The sequence below is a fragment of the Diabrotica virgifera genome, chromosome 9 (assembly GCF_917563875.1).
Source record: "Diabrotica virgifera virgifera chromosome 9, PGI_DIABVI_V3a".
Taxonomy (NCBI): domain Eukaryota; kingdom Metazoa; phylum Arthropoda; class Insecta; order Coleoptera; family Chrysomelidae; genus Diabrotica; species Diabrotica virgifera.
Genome location: NC_065451.1, coordinates 23,566,609 through 23,579,539, shown reverse-complemented (window position 1 = coordinate 23,579,539; position 12,931 = coordinate 23,566,609). Strand labels below are relative to the sequence as shown.

General features: G+C 34.5%; 1 protein-coding gene across 2 annotated transcripts in view; it reads right to left on the bottom strand.

Annotated features, from left to right (window-relative positions):
* LOC114324317 (rab5 GDP/GTP exchange factor) overlaps nucleotides 1-12,931 on the bottom strand; it is a 117,175-nt gene that overhangs the window by 23,182 nt on the left and 81,062 nt on the right. For both annotated transcript variants that reach the window (XM_028272122.2, XM_028272121.2), the window contains 2 exons: nucleotides 3,480-3,807; nucleotides 2,734-3,148 (listed from right to left, as the gene is read on the bottom strand). In XM_028272122.2, the coding sequence (XP_028127923.1) occupies nucleotides 2,734-3,148; nucleotides 3,480-3,807 (743 nt within the window). The remainder of the gene's footprint in view (nucleotides 1-2,733; nucleotides 3,149-3,479; nucleotides 3,808-12,931) is intronic.

Here is a 12,931-nt window from a genome sequence, read left to right as displayed (position 1 = left end):
GCTTAGCTTGCCGAATACCATCCAAATGAGTCCTATGCGACGGCTTAGTTCGCACGTTTTATTATCTTTTCCTATGCGTATCTCATGCCCCAAGTACTTAAAAGAGGTGGTTTCTTCGATATGCATGCCATTTACTGAAATCTTTTAGCTTAACACAAGATTTGTCATGATTTGTGTTTTTGTGTGGTTGATTTTTAATCCAACTTGTAGAGAGGCCCGATGTAGTTTTTCCAGTTGCGATACTGCAGCATCGATGCTGTCAGCAAAAAGGACAGTATCGTCAGCGAACCTGAAATGACAAAGCATTTCTCCGTTGACATTAATTCCTTTTCCACTCAGATTTGCGTTCTTAAACATATGCTCTAATAAGTTTGTAAACAATTTTGGCGAAATTGTGTCTCCCTGTCGCACTCCCCGTTTTATTTGAAATACGTTGGTCTTTTTTCAGTTGGTCAATTTCACGCTTGCTGTCGCGTTTTGATAGATGTATTTTTGATCATGTTTATATAGATGATCTATACGGCATTCTGCTAAGGTGAAACAGTAGCGATCAACAGGTAGCGAAAACGCGTTCCAAGATTGCGGCTGTAATTTTGAATATTTTTTCGAGATATTTGGCACACGTATTCGTAATATAATAAAGAATGGCGGTACAGAGCCCAATTTGAAAAATATATTAATATGTGGAAATTACTCTGTAATTAAATACAATATTAAAAAAACGAGCCTGTACCGCCATTAAGAAGAACAAAAGAATACACTTTCTTCAAATAAACTTTTTTATCCGATGATAAGATTTTGTGTCATTTTGGAACTACTAATGAAATAAAAAATTTTAGTAGTTCCAAAATGACACAAAATCTGCATCGGATAAAAAAGTTTATTTGAAGAAAGTGTATTTTTTGTTCTTCTTAATGGCGGTACAGGCTCGTTTTTTATATTGTATTTAATTACAGAGTAATTTCCACATATTAATATATTTTTCAAATTGGGCTCTGTACCGCCATTCTTTATTATATACGAATACGTGTGCCAAATATCTCGAAAAAATATTCAAAATTACAGCCGCAATCTTGGAACGCGTTTTTGCTACCTGTTGATCGCTACTGTTTCCTCTTAAGGCTTTTAACATTTTTTGATGACTTATTGTGTCGAAAGCTTTTTCATAGTCAACAACAACAAATATCAGGACTAATGGCTTGTGGTACTGAACATTGTTTTCTATTAAGTTCTTAATCACTTGTAAATGGTCATTAGTGCCACACTGCTCAAGCGATGCATGATGAAAGGCCTAGCGGAGGCTGCCGCAAGTATTCTGACACATGTCAGAGATACTTCCCGCCGCCGTGGCATTGCGCCTATGTCTTACGCAATCTACCCATCTCTTGTGATCTACCCATCTCTTTTGAGGTTTTCCCTTGCTTCTTGCTTCCTAGGATTCTTCGTGTCCACCAAAACTATTATCAGACAAACAGTATGTTATGGATGCGACACAAGGGTGATGACAGAAAATACAAAAATAAACCTGGAAAGTATTTGAACGAAAAGTCCTAGGGAAAATATTTGCACCTGTCTTCTGGGAACTTGCTGCGTACTTGCAAGCAAAATTCGCCCTTAACGCTGCAACATCTAAAAGTCCAATACCTTTCTTTAAGGGGAAATAGGTATTTTCTCAATGTTGCGACACAATTTGAAACATTTCAAAAAGGGGCGGTTCAGGATATTTTAATGATGAATAACTTCACAAAATAAATTAGAAAATTAGGTATTTTTTGGGGGATAGGATATAAAATTAATGAATGCTATGAACTCAAAATACAAGGAATAATTACTTATTAGGCGGGTTCTTTAACAAAACATTGTAGCGGATTTCCGAAATGCTACATATTAAACGAAAACGGAGTATGGAAATCCAGGTACAACCATGAACTCTACTAACTGGTCAAAGAGACACCAAGACTTCGATGACCAAAACACCAAGGTCATGAAGTGACAACGGAGGCCGAAAGATTACCGAAAAGACATAGTTAAATGCATGGCGCAGGATCAAAGAAAGGCCACGGAAAGGTGAGAGGATGAAGTGGCTGCGGGTGCGGAAAATTTGGTGGAAGTGAGAACCTGGAAAAGATTGGCTCAGGATTGCCAAGGTTGGAGGCGTAGTTTGGAAGAGGCTAAGGCTTGATTAGGGCTGTAGTGCTATTGGAGATAAAAATTACGCCTTGTTCGAGCGTTAATATTTTCTATCGCCACCTACGCTTCAGAGACTTGGACCATCAAAAAAGCAGATTCAAAACGTATAATGGCAATTGAAATGTGGGTCTACCGGAGAATGTTGCGCATACCATGGACCGCACATCGCACAAATAATTCAATATTAGCCGAACTTAACATAAAAACTAGACTCAGCACAACTATCAACCAATACTGAGATATTTTGGACATATAACTAAAAGAAGAGAAGGCATGGAACGAATGATAGTTGAAGGTAACGTAGAGGGCAGAAGATCCAGAGGAAGATCTCCATTACGATGGTCGGACCAAATAAGGGACATGACTGGTTACTCGTTCTCGGAAGCAAAACAACACGCACAGGAGAGAGAGGATTGGATAGAAATAGTCAAACGACTTACATGACGCTACTACATCCTTACGAAGGAGAACTATATAGAGGAGGATGAGCTATTGGAGAGAGGGAGAGAGAACCAAATATACCACGATGTATTTTTAACTTACCAAATTAGTAAAGTAGTATCCAGCTTCTCCCTGCATCAACCGGGAATCTTTACAAAACCTCGTAACATACAATATGTTACTCTTCAATCGAGCTGGATTAGCTTTCAGAACAACAAAAATCAACGCAGGCAGGAACTCATCGGCGCTCACGGGTCCTCCTTGGCAATGCTGCAGGACCTCCACGACGCTGCGACAGCATTTGACAACGCAAGCCAGTTTTTCCTGCGGAGCTTTCATTGAGTCCATGCCGAGGAGGTCGTTGATGGCAGTGTAGACCAAGTCGCGTACTTCGATGCTAGTTTCACTTATGCAGCAATCGAGATGGTGGGCGTTTACCCAACTGAGTTTGCGGATTCTGTCTTGTATGATAAGGTCTTTCTCCTCGTCGTTTGTGGTTGGTGGGCAGAACAGGAAACTGAAAGAAAACAATCATGATAAATGCGTTTACACTGTTTTAATGATAAAAGAAAGCACACAGTTATTTAGACCAAAATTGACGATATTCAACGATAATGACGGATAACTACTAAGAGAGAAGCAAAAAATTATGGAAAGAGATGGAAAGAATACTTCAAAGTATTCTTTCTAAACGCAGCTAATGAATATGAACAAAAGGTATCAGTAGGTATCTGGGATGAGTCAATTTTCCCCTTAGAGGGAGTGTGAGCCGGATGGCTAAATCTGGATACAATAAATAATTATTATTATTATAATACAGTGATTATATTTTGACAATGATTTCTTACCTGTATAGACTGATCATGCTGTACTTCTCAAAAAACTCAACCAACTTCTCTCTAACCTCACTGGGCACATCTTGGTAAATGACGTTAGAATTGACGCGGTTGTGATACAAATTGTAGTGATTCTGTGCGATTTCCGCTAACTCTTCAATGGGCTTGACGTCCAGTTCGTTTACTATTTTGTTGGAAAACACTTGGCTAAATTTGAAGAAGTCTTTTCTGACTAGCTCGCCCCATTGGCTGTACATTGATATGAATTCAACCATCAATTTGTTGGCGTCCGGGTTGGTCTGCCTCATGATGTCGATGTATTTTTCAGGTCTTCCAGCATCTGCAAAAAAGTGAAAAATACATCCGTAAATGAATAAGATACCACAAACAGCATTTTACAAGCCACAAAACCAGCCAGTAAGTTCTGGCTAAGTAACCCCTTTAAGCCAACGAAGTCAACTCCTGTCACCAAATGACGTTGCCAGAAATTTAGCAGAACAAAAGCAACGTAGCCTACTCAACAATGTTTTGCAGAACAAATGTATCTTTCGATCGATTACAAAAACAGTTCAAGAAAGATGCCAACATTTCCTGAGAGTATAAAATAATGTTGGTCTTAAATTAGAACAGTTCAGTCTTACTGTGTATACCTACTCGAGTAAATTTCCACACTGGATGATGGAAACTCCCAAAAAAGATGTCTCCAAAAGAGCTCCCAAGCATTCCATACATCTTTTCCTTATTCAGCAAAGTTTTAAAAATTTAATGTTCAAATACCCAACAACCCATGAAATTTTTGCTTATGCTTTCAAATGTGATCAAGGACATGCTGCAGAGAACTCTCTCAGTAAAATAGGAAGACGAAGTCTGCGACAATCATTAAGTAAAAAACTGAGGGAATCATAATGCAGGGCAAAAGATCAGTAGAAGGAGGCCAGACCTCGTGGCTGAAAGACCTGAGCAGATGGTTTGACCGCTCATCTGCAGAAGTTTCCAAAGCTATAATTGCCATTTGGGTCACAAATCTTCAAAACCAGACGGCGCAATAAGTAGATGAAAAAAACATATTACATATGTACATACCTAGAATAGGCTTCAAAACATTAAGAATACCATTTTTTATGAAAACTTGTAGATTAGAAATAATGAATTTTTTGAAAGTTCCTTTAGCGCTCTTCATATGTTTTTAAAACGAAACAAAAGATTTATGTATCGATATGAAAATAAATGGGATGAATGTTACGAAAAATTTGGATAATATTTATAAAATTTTTTGGTTAGACTTTTGTTATGACATGTTTGATATATTTTGACATTATTTACAAATTGATCATGGTAGGGGAGCCCAAACGGTGATTTTTGCAGTTACTCGAGCGCATCAGATTATCAGATGGGGAGAAACCTTGTACCCTGTAAATGTACCTCTATCATAAATTGGCTCTTAATATAGAGGAGTTCGTTAAGGGGGGACCGAAAAAAAATCTATCCTTAGAAAAACTCAAAATTGTCAGATTAAGATAAGGTAAGTTAAGTACATGCAAAAGAGTGTATATTTAAAAAATCTGACGTTTTGAGCGGGGAACACCACCGCTACAGAGAGGGGGGTTACGAACACCGCGATATTCAATACTTTTCAAAAATATATCGAATGGAAACACGACAACCCACGGAGGTGGGGTGGGGGGTTACTTTAAAATCTTAAATAGGAGCCCCCAATTTTTATTGCAGATTTGGATTCTTTAGGTAAAAATACGTAACTTTTATTCGAGACATTTTTTAGAATTATGGAGAGATGGCGCTATAATCGGAAAAAACGATTGTTGGAAATGGAAAATTAAATTAAAAAATGGAAAGTCCCCAGTTACATGGAAAACTTTACTTAACTTTTTTTGGTTTTAGGACCTAATATTCACAACCCAATAGGTCCCCATATCGATTAACTGCAAATTTAGCAAACTTTCCCCTACAGTCAATATTGGACACAATATGAATTCAATAAAGAAAATTCACGACAATGGGAACAAAAATAGACTAATTCAATGAAAAGTTTATGAAACTGATTATAGATGCAAATATAAACTATGGGTGACGATATCACATAAAAAGGACAAAATGAGACGATTAGACAAATGAATATTTGGAAGAAACATCAAAATAAACAAAGATTACCAAAATACATAAAGATGAATGGACTTCAGATAAGAAACTTTTGAGAACTAATCCATAAATGGTTTTGGCACTGAGACATAAACAAAACTAAAGATAGTAAAAGGCAAATAAATAGTAGAGTAGCTGAACGTACGAAGAAGAAAGACATGAACACAATTAGGTAATAGTAATAGACAAAAAAACAGTAGAGAACCTGAAGGCAAAAATAATAACAAGAAGAGACAGATGAACAAAAATAGGGATAGCAGTACGCAGACAAACAGTAAAGAAGTTAAATACAAAAAAAAAAAACAATAATGGAGACATGAACAAACATACAGATAGTAATAAGCAAATGAACAGAAGAGAAGCTAAACGCTAAAAGAACAACAAAAAGAAAAACATAAATAAAACTAAGGATAGTACAAAGCAAATGAACAATAGAGAAGCCGAACGCAAGAAGAAGAAAGACATGACCAAAACTAGGGATAGTAATAGGTAATAGGACAAATAAGCAGTAAAGAAGTTGAGTACAAAAAAACAATAATAAAGATATAAACAATAATAGAAGAAGGAGGAGAGAAGCTGAAGGCAAAGAGAACAATAAAGAGAAAGACATAAATAGAACTTAATGATGGATAGTAAAATATAAATGATCAGTAGAGAAGATGAACTCAAGAAAATATATACGAACAAAACTAGGAATAGTAAGACGCCAATGAAAAGTAGAGAAGCTGAAAGCAAGAGGAAAACAGATATGAAAAAACTAGGGATAATAAATCTATAATGGAGATAAAAAATAAAGAGTAGGATAGATCAATCAATAATGGAACTAACTCTTTAAACTTATTTCTAGGCCATAAGAAAATCACCACATTCTTATCTTAGTCTTTCATATACATAAACTTACATAAAGATATACCATATACCACTGTTTACATAAGCACATAATAATAATAACAACACAAAGAAGTCGAATACTAACACTTTTTTCGACGTCGCAATCGAGTGCGAATTTTTGAAATGAAAACCAGTACATCTAGATTCTGCCAGGGCATCTTTCAAAAGCAATTTAGCAGCAATAAAACAGCTTTTGAAACTATTGCAACTACATAGCTTCAATAGCAATAAACAATTATATTCAACAAAAGCAGCCATCAACTTTTTTTACACGCTCAACGAAGATTTTCAATTGTCTTATACCGCTACTGCCGTAACTTTACCACTACTGACAAATTTTGAAGTGAAAATTAAATTTATAGTAAATTATGTGGACTTCCTTATCATAATCTTCAATGGACAAAAGACATTCTTAGACAGAATGTACCTATTTACATTCTAATTACACTTATTGACGATATTACTCATCGAAGCTCGAATTAACAAGTTTTTCCAAGAACAAATACTATAAACTGCGTTTTAAATTTCGGTATTTACGTAGGCCAGTAAAATCAATTACTAAACAAACCAATTAATGAATATTAACTTTTTATATAAGTAAATAATAAGTAGCTTTTTGCCATTAGGACAAGGTAACAAACAGGATGTGTTCTATATTATCTAGATTATACTTTTAACTTTTAAATACAGAGATCTGGAAATTCAAATACGAAGGCAATGGAGAATGCTAAGTACCCAGATAACACCTATTATAGCCTCTACTACTGGAGTCATTGCGAAGAACCTCCTAGAAAACATAAAAAACTGGCTCTGAATGAACATCTTTACAAGACCATGCAGAAAGCTGAACTACTCTTGACGACCAGATGTGTACGAAAATTTTTAGGAGATACATCTGAATCTGCATACTAAATCACTTAGGGCTCGATAACACGGAAAGAGTCTCACCAGGGGCCTGATTCTAATTCATTTCGAGGTCGCTATAGAATTTCGACGCCGCCATGATGGTCGCAATTTATAGCGATTCTTAGTCATTTCGATATTAGTTCCAACTGGGGATATTAACGTTGTCATTTTGCCACTGCTCAGAATTTGGGTTGGCGCTCCGGTTTATACCACTGTAACATTTGTTGATAGTCTGGGAAAATTAACGAAAAAATGCCGATTTCCGATTTCCTTCAACAAAAATTTTACTCAGAAAATCCGAGTTTTCCCAAATCCAAAAAATCTGCAATTTTCAATTAAAATTTTAGGGAAGTAATTATTTATCAATAATTAAATACATTGACGACATGAAAGATTTTTTATAGTAAATTATACAGAGGGGCTAAATTATGGAATAAATTCATTTTCTCTAAAATGGACGATTTTGGAGCAAAATCCCGAAATAGGTCGATTTTTATTTTTAAATTACAACTTTTTTGCATATATTTCATACTAGTGACGTCATCTATCTGAGCGTGATGACGTAACGATAATTTTTTTTAATGGGAATAGGGGTCGTGTGGTGGGTCATTTGAAAGAGCGTTTAATTCTCCATTCAGTAATATAAACATTAATATCATTATTTATACAGGGTTGCCAAAAAATAATTTTTTAATTAAATTAATTGGCGCAAAAAGAAGAATGTATGTAATTTATTTAACTCAAAATGCTGTACTGCTTGTACTGCTGTCAGAAAATAGAAAAAAAAGTTTATTTCACAAATAAACATTTCTTTTCGCTTAAATTAAATCACAAACAGCCTCCCTCCTACCCATTGGCAGTTTGAACAATTAATTTAAGCTAAAAGCAATGTTTATTTGCCAAATAAACATTTTTTTCTATTTTCTGACAGCAATAGAATATATTTTGAGTTAAATAAATTAAATACATTCTTCTTTTTGCGTCAATTAATTTAATTCAAAAATTTTTGTTTGGCCACCCTGTATAAATAATGATATTAATGTATATAATACTGAATAGAGGATTGAACGCCTTTTTAAATGAGATACCACACGACCCCTATTCCTATTTAAAAAATAATCGATTACGTCATCACGCTCGGATGGATGACGTCACTAGTTTGAAATATATGCCAAAAATATTTAATTTAAAAATAAAAATCGACCAGTTTCGGGATTTTTCTCTAAAATCGTCCATTTTAGAGAAAATGAATTTATTCCATAATTTAGCCTCTCTCTGTATATCAGGAGACCGGCGACAATCTAACCAATAGCTTAGCAATAACTAAAATGTTAATTAAAAAATTTAGGTCGAAATAATAACCAGAAAGATTATAATACACCAGAATAACTATGATTTTCGTATAAAAAAGAACATACTTTACGAAGAAAAATTGAAGATCGAAGAAAAAAAAAATTGAACTGCGAGGAGTGGCTCCAGATATAACCGGTCAAATTTGACCGGCATTTGCGACAAAGTTATAAACAACAGGATTTCAATCTTTGAACCATTACCGTTTTTTATTCCAGTCCTCTTTGTACATACAAATGTTCATATCTTCAAGACACTTAAAGATTTTGTTTGGAAAACCCGAATTTTCCGAGAAAAATTTCCGCCGAAGGAAATCGGAAAAAATATCTATGTGCAGAATTAAATTACAGTGAATTTTTATGTGAGAGTTTTTGGTTTAACGTTAGAATCTTCGGAGTTACAGAGCAAAAATTGAAAAAAAGATTTCGGAGCGCTAATTTGTTTATAGACCAAATAGCACACTTTCTGCGGACTTTGCATAGCTATATTACTAATATATGAAATCTTAAGATTTGATTCCTGTATGTCAAGCAATAAAATAGCTGGTACATAATTTTCCTTGTTTTATACTAATTTTCCCAGATTATTACCCAACATCTTTCATTGAGAGGATAATTCACATTGTGGAAATTCTCAATTATTATATTTCTAATTTAATACTATTCTATCTAATTCCTCCAAAGCTAGCCAATTTCCATAAAACCCAGCCATATTAATACCTTTTGCTTTAGTTTTCCTTGCAAGAAACAAACAAAACACATCTCCTAAACTAAACCTAACCTCGCTTTCGGCGTTCGGCCATTCGGCCATTCATTCATGTCCGCTGGTCCGCCCGTATCACAATAATTTCGAGTCGAAATTATAATATCAACCACTTTTTTGGAGTCGCTATTAATTTCGATAGTCGCTATTTCGTGACGTCATTTCGTTAGTTCAACTAAAATCCACAAGGCTAGCACAGTCGCATTTCAACGTCGCCATATTGAAAGCGACTTGTTTTCAGTCGAAATTTGAATTAGAATCAGGGCCTAGAGCTTAATTCTTTTAATACCGTAGGTATCTGGGATATCTTTTCCCCTTAGAGGGAGTTTGAGCCGTATGGCTAACTCTGGAAGTAAAGCGAAGAGAGGAAATAGGCAGAGCAAAAAATAAAAGAAGAATTTAAGAAGTATCAATATCTGATACAAACAATATTCTTTGCGATCATATAATAAATTTAAGGAATTGATATACATTCAGGAAACTAAAAAAATTTTTACAGAATATAGTATAGAATAATATTATCAAGTTGATTTATTTATTTATTTATTTCGGTAGTTTTTAGTTCTACTCTTCTACTCAACTAACATCATAAAACCTTGACCATGAAATAAAAAAAAATTTAGCGTAACTAAATAAAATAATGAAATTTTCGTGAGAAATTGATTGTAACCACATCATCAACTGTTTTGACAACCCATAATGAGCAAGTATGCTTGAACATGACATCTAATTCTTTATCTATATCATTGCAATCCATACTAACAATTTGACAATATAGAACAATATAGAACAAGGTTTTTTAGTATTTATGTAAGAAAATTCCTGTATTAGTAACAAATATTGACACATTAGGATAAAAATTTGTGGATCACTTGACCTCAATGATAATAGAAACCAATGGACTATATTTGCATCGATAAGTGTGTCATTTTGTGATACAAATGTATAAAAGTGATATGTAATGATAAACATACAACGCCTTTTTGAAGTATAAAAAAACTACTTAAACAGAACAAGAATTAAAAAGAATATTTTACAAAATTTGTACTGAACATTTACTGAAGATTTTCTTATGAATACTTCCCTCAATAACTTACAACAAAATAGAAGTACAACTAAGTCAAACACAGTTCGTTTCAGAAACAACCTTGGAACCAGAGAAGCATTATTCAGTTTGCAGATCGTAGTTCAAAGATATAGGGATATAGAACAACCATTATTGTGTTTTATTGATTTCGAAAAGACCTCTGACCAGGTCACCTACGACAAACTGATAGGTGTCTTGCAGCAGGTGGGAATTGATGACCAAGACCTCCGTATTATCAAAAATGTGTATTGGCATCAATGTGTAAACATACGAATTGGTCATAACACGACGGAAGTAGTGGAAATATGACGTGGAGTGAGGCAAGAATGTATATCGTCGCCTTAGTACTATAACTTGATACAGTAGAACGTCGATTATCCGAACGTCGATCAACCGAACGACCGCTTATCCGAACTCCCAACTTGTGTAAAAACTCGATTGAAAATGCCTAAACGAAAGCGTATTATTGTCCTTTCTATGAAATTTTTTAAAGCTTAAAAATCTTCATTTTGTTTCAAATACAGCACTTTTTTGTTTAATTTCTATCCTATTTGTCATTAAAGATATGTAAATAAGGCTTTCATTCGAATATGGATAAATACTATTGCTATATCAATACTGTTCGATTATCCGAAAAAATCGATTTTCCGAACACCTCTGTCCCCCAATTAGTTCGGATAATCGACGCTCTACTGTAACTCCAAAATTGACGTTTTCGAGATAACTAGTTCGCAAGATGCATTTTATTTGCCTCCATATTGTGTAAAAACTTGATAACTCGCTACAAACGGGTTAAGTATTTATTTATGATTGACGAAAGTTGATAAAACTCAAATGCCCCTAATATTATGTGCTAAAACTTGACAAGGTAAGTTATCAAGTTATTGTTTAATCGAAATAACCGTGAATACGACATACACTGAATGCTACAACTAGCTAACTCTAGTTATCTAGTTGTAGCACGTGTTTTTCTGAAACCATTGAGCTTACCACGTAATTGCTATCTGTTTATTCGGTTCATGATAATGCAAAAATTCGAGAATTGTTAACAGCTCTGGCAACCCCCATGACAGAGGGCTAATTTTAGGGCACTTAGATGCAACCTGGCACGACATGCGACATTACCAAAATTATGGTAGTGCTAAAAGTTGATAACTTTAATTTTTCATGTTATTTTCCATATTAGAAAACAAATTTGCACCGTATTCCTAAATAGATCAGTAGCCAAAAAGTTAAGGAACAGTATCTTAGAGCTGCAGAGTGAATTCCGTATTTATCAACATCATGGTAGCAGCACAAATATCATTAAAATCTTTAAATCCGTTTATCTCAAAACTAATAATTTCGAGTTATCAAGTTATAGTATTAAGGCGACGATACTATCGTCTCTACTATTTAATATGTACTCTGAATTTATTTTCAAAGAAGCCTTAGATGAAGATGCAGGCGTTAAAATCAACAGAATTAATGTCAACTATCTCAGATAAGCAGACGACACGGTGCTGATTGTTTCCAATGGAAAAGAGTTGCAACGACTTATAAATAAACAGGGTGATCGAAAAATTTGTTGAATATGGGCTAAAACTTAATACTTCTAAGACAAAAATTATGTTCGTATATTTCGGTCAAGTAATGAGACATCCAGAGAGGCAAAGAGGTATAACCTTCTAGACCGAGCAATATCGTCGCCCCCGCTAGCGAAATTATTCCGATTCGATTTTTTTGCACAACCTTACTCAAAAAGAGGTCCTTATAACATATCTACAGGGTGCCGGCCGGTGCCGTGGTCGAAAAATTGTTTAAACAATTTTTTTAAAACAAATTCACAAAAAATAATTTTTTCATTTCGAACAAATTTTTTTAGATAAATTGGCTTATTCTGAGCAAAAAAGGTCTCTTGTCATTTTTTTCTAAAATTGATTGTTGTCGAGTTATATGCGATTAAAAATTTTAAAAACGCGAAAATGGCCATTTTCCCATCTTAATAACTCGAGTAAACATTATTATTATGAAATTCAAAAAGTGACCAAATCAAGCTTCAAACCCCTTCTTTAAGGTCCTGAAGAGATCTTTGTGATTATTTTATTACAAAGCTGTTATTTTTAATTATTAACAATTAGCGCTATAGTCCAGTATGTATCCGTCGCGTCGCCCCCGTTAGTGGAATTATTCCGATTCCATTTTTTTGCAGAAACTTACTCAAACCGAGGTCCTTATAACATATCCACAGGGTGCCGGGCGGTGCCGTTGTCGAAAAATTGTTTAAACATTTTTTTTAAACAAATTCACAAAAATATTTTGTTTTATTGCG